Consider the following 16681-nt stretch of genomic DNA (forward strand, 5'->3'; position numbering starts at 1 on the left):
GCAACATGTTATCTTAAATAAAACTTACACAATCCCCCCACTCTAAACACTAAATAAAGAGAAAAGATTCCTAGTTTAAATTAATTTTATTATATCTTCACTCACAAATTTATAAGACTTCTGCCAAGTGAACTGCAACCAGAAATATGACTTGATAACATAAATACTAACCAAGCAACTATTCATTTATTTTGATTCTGGCTTTAGCAACACAAGATTCACAAGCATTTTTGCATCCATGCAACACAAGTAAAAAAAAAAGAAATGTTTACATACAGATGAAAAAAACAAAACATGGACACTCATAATTGAAAAGTTATGTTTTATGACTTTTTTTTATTATTGTGACTTGTTGCTTAAGGACTGTGAGTTTTTGATGAAATTAAATTTTACCTTTAAAGGATTAGTTCACTTTCAAATGAAAATTACCCCAAGCTTTATTCAGCCTCATATCATCCTATGTGTATGACTTTCTTCTTTCTGATTAACATAATCAGAGATATAATAATAAATATCCTGACGCATCCGAGCTTTATAATGACAGATCATTGAGTATAAGCTAAAGAAAGTGCCTCCATCCATCATAAACGTGTGCTTCGCACGGCTCCGGGGGGTTAATAAAGGCCTTTTGACGAGAAGCGATGCATTTGTGTTAAAAAAAATCCATATTTAACAACTTATGAAGTAAAATATCTCAACGTTTATATCAGTATATCAACGTATCTAACACACTGATATATAGAAAAAATACCACTGTATTTTTTAGGGTATTGTGTTTTCAAATCTATATCTGTGAACAATAAATTGAATGTAGGATGGTTTCAAACAAGAAAAATATGACAACCAAAATCAAAAAAAAATATCACACACTAAATGCAAAAGCCAATTCACTTTTTCTTGTGTTAGTTACTAGGATTGCAAAGGGACGTAGAATTTCAAGACATTTTCCAGAAACTTTCCATGGGAAGTTAAGCTGGGGAATTTCAGAAATATTCCAAGTTGTAAACTTAACAAGAATTTACAGGAATTAAAGGGAACTGGAAATTTGGGGTAATTTATACAAACTGCATGTTCAAATATAAACATTTTGTTCGATCAGAAACAGACATACATGCAAACTAATAAAATAAAAATGACATCTTTGACCAGTTTAGGACAAAAAATCATGAATGTTGAATATAATAAACATATTCCTTATGACACACACACAAAAAGTCCCATTGAAAATGTAAAATGAAAATAGAAATTAAACTGAATTTGCATTAAATCTGGTTGTTTTAACCAAGATTATGCTGCAAGATGTTTTATTTTCAACTACGTTTAAGTTCCCTGCTATAGGTTAACCTGCAATTTTGCAAATTTCCAGTTTATTCACATAATTTCCCATTTATTCATGGAAACTTTGTAACTTTGAAAATTCCAGGTTCTAGATCACATCCCAATGTATTTATGAGGTTTTTGTATAATGAAACTGAAAGTAAAACAAGTATGGTTATATAAAATCATTAAATATAAATAAAATCAAATGATTATAAATATCATGGAATGTACTGTTGGCATTCTAGCGATCAAATCAGACTAATTTCAAAATGGAAACAGTTATTTTCCAAACTAATTATGGGTCAAGAATCACTCCTTAGTTTTTTGTAATCTTACAGATAGTGCTGGTTTTAGGGTTCAGCTTTGCTTTTCGTCCAGTTCTGTTTGCCAGATATTGTCTGACTCAGTGTCTTTAGTTTGTTTCTGAGGGGTGGTTTTGTTGCACCTCATGCTTCGTCTCCACAGGATCACAAAAGCAACGAATACAAAGAGACAAATGACAAACAAAAAGCAAAAAGCAACCATTTCAGTGTAGTAACTCTTCTGTGAGATGCAAACAGTGTCTTGTCCAGAGGTGTTGATGGTTACAGTAGATTCATGATTAGTCCTGGGTTGTTTTACACCAGATTCATCAAACTCGAGTGTTGTGTAGTAATCAGGGATGGGCTCTATTTCCGTGTCCAGGGTGATGTCAGGTTGCTGGTGTGATGTGGGAGGAAGAGAACGAGGGATGGCCGGGAGAATTACAGTGAAGGCGGCAATTATTTGCTCGAAGCCCAGCTCCTTCGACATGCAGCGGTAGGTGTTCACGGTCTCTGGAGTGACAGGGAAGACCAGGCTGCCATTGGCCCGCTGCAGGTACGGACACTGGGAAACAACGCTGTTGTTTGAAAATCTCCAAGTCACCTCCGCCAGTCTGGATCTCGACTGACATGGTAGAACCACAGTCTCATTAAACCGTGCAATCCGTGTCACTGGAAAAAGACAAAAGTTTCAGTTAAAAATTAAATCCATAAAAGATGTTACTTGAAATAAAATAATCTAAAATAATATCTAATATGATAAACCATGATTCCGCAAATTCAAGGCGCCATCAAAGCTATGCCTTTGTTTTGAATAAGCGACCTCTAGAGGTGAAAAGTTACATATTGTGCCTTTAATTTAAATGAACTGAAAATATATTCAATATATTAATAGAAACTTTAATAGTACCTCAATGATACTAAAATATGATACTAAATTATCATTTCTCAATTTAAAGTAGCCATGAATTCAAAATGGACAATTCTTATTTTTAATTTTATGGAATATTGCAGTATTTATTATAAATGACGTATCTGTGCACATTTTTTTTATTCATGTGCATCTTGCAACAACATCTCTTCTCTGATGATGTTTACTGGCGAGAGGGCGGGGCAACCTGTCACTCACATGAGATCCACCAATAGCAAACCACAACCATCCAATCAATTCCTTATAGACAAAATCAAGTCCCACCCTCCAATTTTTCTTGTTCAAGAAGCTGTATCACATAGATGTATGTGTCAATAGTGAATAAAAGACTATCGCAACTTCCGTGTCATGTCGACTTGAAAGCTCTACATATCTATTTGTGGAATATAGCCTGTATTAGCAAACATTTCATGCTTGTTGGTGATTATGAGTTGAAGATTTGGCACTTTCACCTAAAGTGTGATACTATCAAATGAGTTAACACCATGCAGTTGCAAATAAAAATTTTGGTTATGAAAAAAGGTGACATGAGACTATTCATATCTAGTGGGTTGCACAGAAGACATGTTTCACCTGTAGCAGCAGTACTTTTGAACTCTTTGCACTGTTCGCTGACATTTCCGCTTTCCACGTCCTGCCGTCTGCCAAAAAAGAGTAGTAGTTTTGTATCAGATAAAAGCACCTTTACACACACACACATACGTTGTGTTTCTGTGAATTGTGGGGACTTTCCAAAGGTGTAATGGATTTTACACTGAACAAACTGTACATTCTATCCCCCTACACTACCCCTACCCCTAAACCTAACCATCACAGGAAACATTCTGCATTTTTACATTTTCAAAAAAACATCATTTAGTATGTTTATAAATCCATTTACATTGTGGGGACCGCTGGCTGGTCCCCACAATGTAGGTGATATCAGGTTTATATTACATTGTGGGGACATTTGGTCCCCAAAATGTAATATAAACAAGTACACACACACACACACACACACAAAAAGTCACACTTCATCTTGGTCAGACTAAAAACTTAAAGTATTTTAAATCATTTAGATGAAAAAATTATGATGAAAAAAAAAAACTTAAATGAAAAATATAAATGTTGTTTATATTTAGCAGCTAACTATCCACCTTATTTTGTGAATGTGCTATAGGTAAATATCTAGAAGAAGAAAGTGCAGTAAACAGTGAAACTATTTGCACTACAGTATGTTTATAATTATGACAATACAATCAAATAATATAAGAAATATCAGCTTTTAAGCAGCATCACAAGTAGTTTTGTCCAACTAAAATAAATATGAAAGTAAACTAATAAAGAAAAAAAAGGCATGTTGAATTGCACTAATTAAAAAAATGCATTGTAATTTTTGTTTTTTTAATGCATTGTATTTTCAGGGTTTGCATTTTTGGGGGCTGAAATTTAACACGGTTGTAAATTTAAGTGATGAATATTCCAAATTTCAAATGAAAACATTTCAAACACGTTCATTATTAAATTTTTTATTTAAAATAAAAACTATATATATATATATATAAATATATATATAAATATATATATATATATATATATATATATATATATATATATATATATATATATATATATATATATATATATATAACATAAAAGTACATAATAGTACATAATAAATAATAGTACATAAATAATACCAAAATAACTCTGGGTCAGACTGACTTTTGTGGTTTAATTGGGTGGTTCTTTGCCCATTTAGTCACTTATAATAGAGATAATTTTATCTATTAGGTCAGATATTGGTATAGAAAAGTCAACTCACAGTTTAGACCCCATTCCAGACACAGTAGCACACACTCTTGTCTCCGAGTCCCAGCCACAGAATGGGTCGCGTGCTAACACACATTCTGCACAGTTTGGATAAGCTGAGCAGTTGGACAGAGGCACTCTGAAGACACCCTCAGAAGAGCCTATGAACAGCACACCCTATGGTAATTTACAGAGACCATTAAATGAAATCTGATCACACTGTACATCTAATAAATTATGTCTGTTAATGCAAAAGGTAAGATTGAAACCACTCCTTTAATGTAATGGAGTGAAAGAGCTCACTAGGCTAGGAACAGAGCAAACAGACAGTGTATAAAAATGTATCAATGATCAGGAGAGTAAAAAGACAAACAAGGAAAGTGTAATGCTTTAAAACCTTGCTTTTGGAGAGGAGGATGTTTTTCACAGTCTGTGGTTGTTTAAAAGTTTGAATCTCCTCAATGATATGGGGACCTTTTGCCAGCAGGACAACTTTATGAAGAAAGCCAGACTCTGAAGAAAATAGAAATGGACAGAAATGGGCACCAGGAAAAAGTCTGGCCATACAAAAATAAACTGCATAAGATCAGTAAAATTAGTATTCATTATGTTTACCGGTGAGCAGGTACAGGATGGTGTAACTTTGTCCATTTGCAGCTTGAGTTCTCTGAACAGCTATACGACTATACTGCTCTTCTGTGGAGGACAGAAGCAGTTTCTTCCCCACGGGACGCACAGCTTTTTCAGCAAGGAAGGTCTTTTTTACAATGTTCAACACACGGTCAGTGTCGTTAAACAGTCCACACTGCAAATAGATGAGAGAAGTCTGGTTACACTATGATTAAATCAGCTGTGAGTCATTTGGATGATAAAATACATTCTCCTGCTGCAGTTTAATGTGATATTATAAGTAAACCACTTATAGTGGACTTCCTGAGGAGTGCAATCACTGTGGTGCTTTGCAAACATTGTTGTTTGTTTTAGTGGCCAAACACGTCAACTTTATGGGAGTAACATGGGTTGGCAATATAATTTCATGTTGACCTTAAAGCTTTAGTTCAACCAAAAGTGAAAAAATTGTCATCAATTACTCACCCTCATGTCGTTCCAAACCTGTAAGACTTTTGTTCATCATCGAAACACAACTGAAAATATTTTAAATGAAATCTGAGATTTCTGTCCCTTCATTAAAGGTGCCATCGAATGAAAAATTTAATTTACCTCAGCATAACAAGAGTTCAGTACATGGAAATGACATACAGTGAGTCTCAAACTCCATTGTTTCCTCCTTCTTATATAAATCTCATTTGTTTAAAAGACCTCTGAAGAACAGGCGAATCTCAACATAACACCGACTGTTACGTAACAGTCAGGATTATTAAAAGAGTGCCTCAGGGACGACGCATTTTTGTAGGCAAAACCCGGAAGTGAGTTAGCATTTTAGGACTTCCGGTTCCAACGCCGTCAAGTCAATGGGTTTTTTGAATGGGTTTTTGCTAAATCGCCTGAAATAAGGTCTGTGGTTATCAAAGCCTCTAAATACTTTCACGTTTTGATCGATGACATAAAACACACCAGTTATAACCCACTTGTGATTTTTTGAGTCTTCAAATCGGCGGTTGCTAACAAATTGCTAAAAGGCACTACTTCCTTTGGCGGGGACTTTAGACGTCATCATTAAAAACGGGACATTTGGACAGCATTTCTCATGAAAAAGTGGATAAGTATTCATAACAGCACAGATCATAGTCAGCGAGCATGTTTTTAAATAAAGTTGTTTTCTAAATAAAGTTTGAGGAAGCTTGGTGGTGACGACATTGATCCGCGACCATGGTGTGCTGTAGTCCATTTATAGTTAGCTTTTTATATCTGACGACTTTATTTAGGCTTCAAAATCTATAAATGTTGTGTTAACTTGTAAAGATTATCTTTATAGACAAAACGTGTAAGTGTCATAACCCTTTGTTAAACACAGAGCTTATTATCTGCGATTTTCCAAAAGTCTATGGGAAAAATGCATAGGCTTTCGATCGAGGGAACCTGTGCGCCGCTAACTTCCGGGTTGGCCTACAAAAACACATCATCCCTGGGGTACTCTATATGTATGCCCCCAATATTTGCATATGCCAGCTCATGTTCAAGCCATTAGACAAGGGCAAAATGTCTGATTCATGATATCATGATATTTTTAGTGATGTGTGTAAATTGTCTTTCTAAATGTTTCGTTAGCATGTTGCTAATGTACTGTTAATTGTGGTTAAAGTTACCATTGTTTCTTACTGTATTTGCGGAGACAAGAGCCGTCGCTATTTTCATTATTAAACACTTGCAGTCTGTATAATGCATAAACACAACTTCATTCTTTATAAATCTCTCCAACAGTGTGTAATGTTAGCCCGTTAGCCACAGAGCATATAGCCTCAAACTCATTCAGAATCAAATGCAAACATCCAAATAAATACTATACTCACAGGAATCGATGTATGCATGACAAACACTTTGTAAAGATCCATTTTGAGGGTTATATTAGCTGTGTGAACTTTGTGTTTGCTGTTTAAGGCAGTCGAGAGCTCGCGGGGGTGGGGAGCGGGAGATTTAAAGGGGCCGCGCGCTTAATCGGTGCATATGTAATAATGGCTCAAAATAGGCAGTTAAAAAAATTTATTTAAAAAAATCTATAGGGTATTTTGAGCTGAAACTTCACACGTTCACATTCAGGGGACACCTTAGACTTATATTACATCTTTTGAAAAGGGGTTCTAGGGCAACTTTAACAGCCTATGCAACTACCACTTTGAAGCTTCAAAAAGTCCATAAAGAGATCGTAAAACTAATCCATAGAATTGAACAGTTTAGTTCAAATTTTCTGATGAGACAAATTTAATTTATGCTTTTAATTATTACGGTTCAGTTGAGCTTCTGCTTATGTTCGCTGATCAGTGTTTATATGTGAATAAAAGCATAAACCTGTTCATCATATAAAGCAATTGTGTCTCTTCAGAAAATTTGGACTAAACCATATGGATTCATTTTAAGATCTCTCTATGAACTTTTTGAAGCGTCAAAGTGGTAGTTGTGTGGACTGTCAGTGGAGGGACATAAATCTTTCAGATTTCATTTAAAAGCCATGGAAAGACATGAAGGTGAGTAACTGATGACAAGATTTTCATTTTTGGGTGAACTAAATATTTAAAGGTGTAGTGTATAATTGGCACCACAAGTGGCACCAAATGGAACTGTGATAATAATTTGTATTATTATTTAAATATTATTTAAAAATAAATTTTCAATCTTTATTTAAAATATTTATAATAATTTCTCTCCAATTGTACAAACAGCCCTTAAACATTCTAGCTCTCTTAGTCTGTGTTACCTTGCCGAGTTTGCCGTCTGCATTTGGCTGACGTGACCAGTAATTTCCTTTCAAATCGAATGTCTTGTAATCCCCTGAAAAAGCTGCTTTAATATCTGCTAATCTGAAAGCACACACTGCTGACTGACCAGACGAAACTGACCTGTGAGACAGAGAGAGATGGGAAGAAAACGTTTAAACACAAATCACAGAAACATTCAGAACAGTGAATAAAATATGTCACGATGGTGGGTTAGATTGAAATGATTGGCACCATTGTGAGGTAAAGACCCCATAAAACAGACTGCTGTCAGGTGACTCATTGTCCGGTGGGGACAACTTGACAATGTCCTGCAGCTTGTTGAACTGGAGATCTTCCCCTTGTTGGCAGACCAGCTGAGCCTTAGCAAAGGATGTCCAGCGTTTCTGTAAAGTAAGGCTTCCTCCGTTGTCATCCTGGTATTAAAAAATAATTTCATTAAAGAAGTTATTTAAAACTAGACAGATTCATATGCTTCCTTTGTATGATGTTAGGGTCTTTTTTGGGAGTTGATGAGAGTTAGGAACACTAAAAAAATATAGTTAAAGGGATAGTTCACCCAACAAGGAAAATTCTGTCATCATTTACTTATCCCAAGTTGAAACTTATCCCAAGCCTGTATGACTTTCTTGCTTCTGCTGAACACAAAAGAAGATATTTTGAAAAATATCGGTAACCAAACAGTTGATGGGCCCCATTGACTTCCATAGTATTTATTTTCTATACTATGGAAGTCAATGGGGCCCATCAACCAAACATTTTTTAAAAATATCTTTGTGTTCAAAAGAAGAAAGAAATTCATACAGGTTTAGAACAACTTGAGGGTGAGTAAATGTTGACAAATTTTTCATTTTTTGGCTGAACTATCCCTTTAATCTTAAATTTGTTCAAAATACCTTCAGATTTTTAGATTTTATAATATTTGTTTATATACGAGTCAAAAAAATTTAATTTAATATAATAATTTAATAATTTTGCTGGGGGTCATTGGAGATTCTTGAGTGTCTTTAACAATATCTGTTGTTATTTTTGCAATATCTCTATGGCTGATAAGAAATTATTAAAAATCATTCACAATCTAAAAACAGTCATGATTTATTTCAAATGCCTAACATTTGCAAATATTCTCTTGCAAATATTCTCTGTTTCAGTTACTTATCCCTACTGTTGAAATGCAGTTATTCTTAAGGTTTCCAAGTAAAATGCTTCTACTATGACTATTGAAAAGATCACAAAAAATAGCAATAGGAACCATCCAATCTAATCAATTCCTGATGGACAAAATCAAGTCCAGTCCAACATTTTTTTGTTCGAGAAGCCATTTCACTCAGATATTCATATGTACATCACAACAGAGAAGAAAGACTATTGCAACTTCCATTTCATGCTGACTTTAAGTCTAGCGGGTCATTTTTGATGCGATCGTGAAGGATTAGTTCACTTCAGAATTAAAATTTCCTGATAATTTACTCACCCCCATGTCCTCCAAGGTGTTTATGTCTTTCTTTCTTCAGTCAAAAAGAAATTAAGGTTTTTGAGAAGAACATTCCAGGATTTTTCTCCAAATAGTGGACTTCAGTGGCTACCAACACCCTACACCCTACTTCCGCCTTTCCAACTTGATTACATAATGCATGGCCAGGCAAAACATGAGTAACCTATACCATGTAGGAAAATGACAAATCGTTTCATTAGATAAGACCCTTATTCCTTGTCTGGGGTCGTGTAGAGCCCTTTGAAGCTGCAATGAAACTGCAGTTTGAACCTTCATCCCATTGGTAGCCGTTGAAGTCCACTATATGGAGAAAAATCCTGGAATGTTTTCTTCAAAAAACTTTCCTCAAAAAAGACATGAACATCTTGGATGACATGGGGGTGAGTAAATTATCAGGAATATTTAATTCTGAAGCGAACTAATCCTTAAACAGCTGTAACTTATTTAAAACAGGACACAAGGGTTACTTGAATATTTGTAAAACAAAATCCAGCCTTCTATCTTATAATAATGGAATTATGTTTCAGAATAGGAGAAAAATTAAGTCTCACCGTGCAGACCTGGGCCACACGAGACACAAAAAAAGAGTTCACCAAGAAGTCTCCGGTCAAGTCCCCAGCCTCAGTAAAGAACAGGAGGATCTTTCCTTCACTGGCAACATGTGTTGAACTGATGAATACAGGGTCTAAGAGAGAAAAAAAAAACTTTTTCACTCCTAAAAAGACTTCACATGCATGTGGAAATGCTCTTAGTGTTTTGCTCAAGGTTACAATAGTGACTCCTCTAGGACCCTTTCATGAAATCAAACTGGCAACCTCTGTGTTACCACCCCATATTAATAAGCACTAGGCCATCAAGATCTAATTATTAATTTGTATATGTTAGAGCAGGTATTCCGAGCATCATGGTAGCATTATTCTTGGTACAAAAAATACAAACCCTGTAGCAATTTTGGTACATTCTCAAGCTCCAGGTTGTTGCGGGTTTCTCTGCTGTGACAGCGAGAAATTACTTGTTTGTTTCCAAAGAAGCCGACATTGGTTGCTGTATAGAGCTCTTCATCTGTAAGCAAAGAGGTCACGGTTAAGTGTGTGAGAGCACTAGATTAGATAAGACTATCTTTGAGGTCATCTTAAACTGTGTTTCTGCTCTCTCACCAACAATGATGGCTGTGTTCCTCCGGGTGGCGCTGTAGGGACAGCAGTTTTTGGCGTTCTTTGTGTCTCTGCTGGTGTTCAGAGAGCTTGCTGGCTAAAACAGAGATGTCCAGTTTGTTAGAGCAGTGCGATCGATCCATTCTTAAAATTATACTTCATTCTTCCTCATATATCGATCTATGCAATTTATATGAACTTACAATGATGACGCTTTGTGGTCCATATGCATTTGTCCCGCAGGCATAAAGGTGTGTAGAGTTGAAAAACTGTAAAATACTGATGAAGTTGCTACAATCCTGTTATGGACAAGCATACAATTAAAAAATAAGAGGAATGTTACAATAAATATCATGCTTAACAAAAAAGAAATCCCATTAAAAGCAATAAGGGTCAATCAATTGATGATAATTTGTCTGGATTTATTATGTAACTTAAAAACAGAGTAAGCATGCAATGCATGCAAAAATGACTTGAATGCACCTTTTCTATGTTTAAATGTTTTTAATTATAAGTCCTTTAGATTCAGTTCTGAAGGGCAATGGAAAATATTAAAAATGTCTAGTTGTAACTGTCTAAATATTGAAAAAAGGAAGAATTTTTTTGTACGTCATTACTACTTGAAAACATTTTGTCCGTTAAGTTGAATCTGTGATGTAACCAACATAAAGGAGGCCATCTTGTTGTCATAGACAGTCAAGATCTGTACTTAAAATAATTAAAAATGTGTGTGTGTGTACATATATATATATATATATTATATATATATATATTTATATATATATACATATACACAACACGAATTTCGGAAATGTTGGGACATTTTTTGAATTTGAACAAAATGAAAACTAAAAGACTTTCAAATCACATGAGCCAATATTTATTCACAATAGAACATAGATAACATAACAAATGTTTAAACTGAGAAATTTTACACTTTTATCCACTAAATGAGCTCATTTCAAATTTGATGCCTGCTACAGGTCTCAAATTAATTGGGACGGGGGCATGTTTACCATGGTGTACCATCTCTTATTCTTTTCAAAACAGTGTGAAGACATCTGGGCATTGAGGTTATGAGTTTTCTGGAGTTTTGGTGTTGAAATTTATTCCCATTCTTGCCTGATATAACTTTCCAGCTGCTGAAGAGTTTGTGGTCATCTTTGACGTATTTTTCGTTTAATGATGCGCCAAATGTTCTCTATAGGTGAAAGATCTGGACTGCAGGTAGGCCAATTCAGCTCCCGGACTCTTTTACGACGAAGCCATGCTGTTGAGATAGCTGCAGTTTGTGGTTTTGCATTGTCCTGCTGAAATATACAAGGCCTTCCCTGAAATAGACGCCTGGAGGGGAGCATATGTTGCTCTAAAACCTTTATATACCTTTCAGCATTCATAGTGCCTTCCAAAACATGCAAGCTGCCCATACCATATGCACTTATGCACCCCCATACCATCTGAGATGCTGGCTTTTGAACTGAGCGCTGATAACACGCTGGAAGGTCTCCCTCCTCTTTAGCCCGGAGGACACGGCAACTATGATTTCCAACAAGAATGTCAAATTTGGACTCGTCTGACCATAGAACACTTTTCCACTTTGAAACAGTCCATTTTAAATAAGCCTTGGACCATAGGATACGATGGCGCTTCTGGACCATGTTCACAAATGGCTTCCTTTTTGCATGATAGAGCTTTAGTTGGCATCTGCAGATGGCACGGCGGATTGTGTTTACCGACAGTGGTTTCTGGAAGTATTCCTGGGCCCATTTAGTAATGTCATTGACACAATCATGCCGATGAGTGATGCAGTGTTGTCTGAGGGCCCAAAGACCACGGGCATCTAATAAAGGTCTTCGGCCTTGTCCCTATTTCTCTGAATCTTTAGATGATGTTATGCATTGTAGATGATGAGATTTGCAAAGTCTTTGCAATTTGACATTAAGGAACATTGTTTTTAAAGTTTTCCACAATCTTATTATGCACTCTTTCACAGATTGGAGAGCCTCTGACCAGCTTTACTTCTGAGAGACTCTGCCTCTCTGCGTCTTTATAGCTAATCATGTTACAGACCTGATATCAATCTGTAGCAGGCATCAAATCTGAAATGAGCTCATTTAGTGGATAAAAGTGTAAAGTTGTGTAAAATTTCTCCCTTTAAACATTTATGTTTCTATGTCCTATTGTGAATAAAATATTGGCTCATGTGATTTGAAAGTCTTTTAGTTTTCATTTTATTCAAGTTTAAAAAATGTCCCACATAATGTCAAATTTGTCATTGAAACATACTGTAAAGCAATTTGGAAGTTCCACATTAGCAATGGCACATACCTTTTTTGAGGCCCTTTTACAGGTTTGCAGGTTTTCGCTAGATGCTTTCCATTCAAACTGTAAAAATGTAAATTTTTACATTTTTATCTTAATGTAAATTATTACGTTGTAATATTCCATCCAAAATCTATGGAGATCTTCATGATACAAGTTTAGAGAGTGGGAACAAAATCAGTTTTATAAACTGAAATATATAGCACAATATACCTGGATGGTTACAAAATCTTTCTCACCTCGTCTTTGAGTGTAATACTGTCCGGTTGACTGACATCTAGGGAGAGCAAAGCATCCTGAGCTCCAACAAACAGTGTGTCAGCATCAGTGCTGAGCAGCAGAGTGGTGGTGCTCTTCACAGTAGAGCTGTGGTAGATGCCCAAGAGACGCTCTGAACTTCCTGTTGAAGAAAAACAACCAACAGTAATGATGTTATGGCATTCAGCAGGGGCTATTGCTATCAGACCGACAAGGCAAAACATGAGTAACCTATACCATGTAGGAAGCTATGAAGCTAATTTATACACGAGTGTTTTCAAGGTGTAAGGGAAATATTTTTAAAAAAATTATATTTTTTAAGTTGAAATTTTAGAAATGAAACCACAACACTGTGACTCTTTTCCTCTTTCTGATCTGAGGAAACAGACAAGGCCCGTGAGTTGAGGTTTAGCAACACTGCACACACAGAAGTGACCATATAATTTTGTTGTGCTGTCTATTGTTAAAGTCACTATGAAATCAAAATGACCCTTTTTTTAAAGGTGCCCTAGATTCAAAAATTGAATTTACCTCGGCATAGTTAAATAACAAGAGTCTGGTATGGAAATTACATACAGTGAGTCTCAAACTCCATTGTTTCCTCCTTCTTATATAAATCTCATTTGTTTAAAAGATCTCCGAAGAACAGGCGAATCTCAACATAACACCGACAGTTACGTAACAGTCGGGGTGTACGCCCCCAATATTTGCATATGCCAGCCCATGTTCCCAACATTATGAAAGGCATTACACAAGGGCAGCCAGTATAAAAGTCTGGATCTGCACAGCTGAATCAACAGACTAGGTAAGCAAGCAAGGACAACAGCGAAAAATGGCAGATGGAGCAATAATAACTGACTGTACTGTTAAATGTGGTTAAAGTTACCATCGTTTCTTACTGTATTCACAGAGACAAGAGCCGTCGCAATTTTCATTTTTAAACACTTGCAGTCTGTATAATTCATAAACACAACTTCATTTTTTATAAATCTCTCCAACAGTGTAGCATTAGCCGTTAGCCACAGAGCACTATCAAACTCATTCAGAAACAATGTAAACATCAAAATAAACACTGTACTTACGCGATTAGACATGCTGCATGACGAACACTTTGTAAAGATCCATTTTGAGGGTTATATTAACTGTGTAAACTTTTTTTATCTTGTTTAAGGCAAGCGCCAGCTCTTGAGGCGTGGAGCACGAGATTTAAAGGGCCACACACCCTGAATCGGCTCATTTCTAATTATGCCCCAAAATAGGCAGTTAAAAATATGTATTTAAAAAAAATATGGGGTATTTTGAGCTGAAACTTCACAGACACATTCAGGGGATACCTTAGACTTATATTACATCTTTTTAAAAAAAGTTCTAGGGCACCTTTAATGGAATACTAATGTATGTATTATAAATAATTTATCCATGCACATCATTATTTTTTTTTAACAAGTGCCCTCATAATCTTAAATTACATTAACTTCCCCATTTCTTCTCTGATGATGTTTACTGGCACGAAGGCGGGACAACCTGTCACTCACATGAGATCACAGCAATAGCAAACCACAAGCATCCAATGATGCAATCAATTACCAACAGACAAAATCAAGTCCCATCCAACATTTTTTCTTGTTTGAGAAGCCATTTCACTTGAATATATGTCGCAATAGGGAAGGAAAAGACTATCACAACTTCCGTTTAATGCTGACTTCAACACTCATAGATCCTTTTGTCACTTGTTACTTGTTTTTTTCTTTGCAATGTTTCCCCAATTTGAGACATCAGAGGAAAAGTTTGGGTTCGTTTTTTTATATACTACTCCAGTCTTCAGTGATCCTTCAGTAATCATACTAATATGCTGATAAGTTGATCAGGAAGCATTTCTTATTAAAAGTTCAAAAGAAGAGCATTTATATAAAATACAAATCTTTATAACATTATAAATGTCTATACTGTCACTTTTGATTAATTTAATGCATCATTGCTGAATAAAAAGTATTAATTTCTTTCAAAAATAAACAAATAAATAAAAATACTGACCCCAAATTTTAAACGGTCATGCATATTAAAGCAGGCATTTCGTTTCAAAGCAGTTTCTCTTCCAAATACTTCAAACATGTATATAAGTTATGAGTAAAAACCCAGACAGTGCACAAAAAGATTTTCATGACAAATCTATTGATTTATGCCTGATAAACTAACGCTAGTCTTAAGACTGTTTGCAGCAGCAGGGTTTTGAGCATGTGGTGGAGATAATCGGTCAACGGTGGTTTCCACCATCAGTACACAAGCATGCAACATTTAGACCATCAAGCATTTGCAGAACAATGGTAATGGGTAATAACAAACAAAACCACAACTCACAAGTTCAGAGAATAGAGATTGCAAAACTTCAACAGAATCTGTCTTTGCCTAACATGACTGTTTTGGTCATTTGAACACTTTTTGATGCTAAATACTGAGCCATAGATTAGCTGAGTGAATCATTTATAAATCATTTCTTAATTAAACTGAACCATTTACTGTGAATCAAATGCAAAAAAAATATATAAGAAAATGCTTTGCTTGTGATTCATGAATAAAGCCCATTAAATTATGATCTTGTACATAGCTGAGCTGATTTTTGGATTTGGAAAGAACTACTACAATAACAAGTAGGAAAACAATTAATTTCTCAATTGTTCATACTGTAAAGACATTCTGTCAGAAATTTGGTCACAAATGACTAATATCAGCAACAGTCTGACTGATTAAAATCCTGTCCTGGTTTCTTGAGCAGCTCAAGGATGTCTACAAGAATGTATTTCAATAACAGAGAATTTATACTGAAAAAAATTTGGTGTACAAAACTAATTTCACTCAGAAATTTCTAGTAAATTTGCAAAGAAATAGCAAGTAACACAAAGAAATAGCAAGTAACACATTTAAACATGAAAATTTGAAGTACAAAAAATTTTTTCCTGTAAAACATCCTTTAATAATCTTTTTACAGTTTACTCTGTCCTCAACATTCACATCTATCACTAAAAATGAAGGTGAGTTTTCCATCAGTAAAGTACGTCTCGACATCATAGCTTCACTCACCCTGAGAGAATGACACACGAGGACGCAGGGAGGCCTGAGGTTGGTCTATCAATCCGAAGAAGAGGACCTTAAACATCCAAATCCTGAACAATCTTGCCATCCTCAAAGACGTTGTTGGGCACAGAACCTGTTCTGATCAGCTAGCGAAACAGTGAGTGACTGAATCTCACTTCCTCTGATGAGACTGCCTTAAGCGCACCAGGAAGAAAGATTAAAAACCTCAAACCACTCCAACTATACTCATCTCTAACCCAGAATCCACTAAACGCATTCTGCTAATGGCTCTTCTTCTGACAGCAGAATGGATGAGTCACAAGCAACTGAATTATAATGATATTATCTCAATATCTTTTTATATTTAATGAGTGCATTTCCTGCATCTTATTTCTCTGTTGGATGAGAAAGCTCTGAACCTGTTTTTAGCTGTCTTAACCTTTTTTTTTTTTTTTCGCAATGTCAACATTTTATCTTAAAATTTAAGCTTAAAAATATCTGGTTAGACTGAGAGGTTTAGCTGTTCAGACTGGTAAACAGCTAGTCAAGCAATTGTTAGAGCAAACCTGGTTTAAGCATGTTGCTAAGCTGTGTGATACCGAAATATGCATAAAATATATCACACACAAATATTGTTACTAAAT

At 35.4% G+C, this 16681-nt stretch overlaps 1 protein-coding gene across 1 annotated transcript; it reads right to left on the bottom strand.

The window, feature by feature from the left end:
• Positions 1 to 73: 73 nt before the first annotated feature.
• LOC137027924 (semaphorin-4A) lies at positions 74 to 16283 on the bottom strand. Its single transcript, XM_067396551.1, has 14 exons — positions 16044 to 16283; positions 12947 to 13107; positions 12714 to 12770; positions 10589 to 10684; positions 10389 to 10482; positions 10171 to 10293; positions 9783 to 9916; positions 7971 to 8152; positions 7718 to 7859; positions 4960 to 5149; positions 4742 to 4857; positions 4358 to 4521; positions 3127 to 3194; positions 74 to 2294 (listed from the first exon to the last, which is right to left on the bottom strand). Exons 1-14 carry the CDS (start codon positions 16141 to 16143, stop codon positions 1678 to 1680), a joined length of 2244 nt encoding a protein of 747 aa, XP_067252652.1. The 5' UTR covers positions 16144 to 16283; the 3' UTR covers positions 74 to 1677.
• Positions 16284 to 16681: the final 398 nt, after the last annotated feature.

This window comes from Chanodichthys erythropterus, chromosome 2 (genome assembly GCF_024489055.1).
Source record: "Chanodichthys erythropterus isolate Z2021 chromosome 2, ASM2448905v1, whole genome shotgun sequence".
Classification (NCBI taxonomy): domain Eukaryota; kingdom Metazoa; phylum Chordata; class Actinopteri; order Cypriniformes; family Xenocyprididae; genus Chanodichthys; species Chanodichthys erythropterus.

Excerpts from the sequence above, each read along its gene's own strand:
- LOC137027924 (XM_067396551.1), bottom strand. The coding sequence starts at position 16,143 with ATGGCAAGATTGTTCAGGATTTGGATGTTTAAGGTCCTCTTCTTCGGA. Across the intron at positions 5,150-7,717 it reads CAGACGGCAAACTCGGCAAG|TGTGGACTGTTTAACGACAC; the intron begins GTAACACAGACT and ends ATCTATTTGCAG. Across the intron at positions 3,195-4,357 it reads TCTGGAATGGGGTCTAAACT|ACGGCAGGACGTGGAAAGCG; the intron begins GTGAGTTGACTT and ends CTTTTTTGGCAG.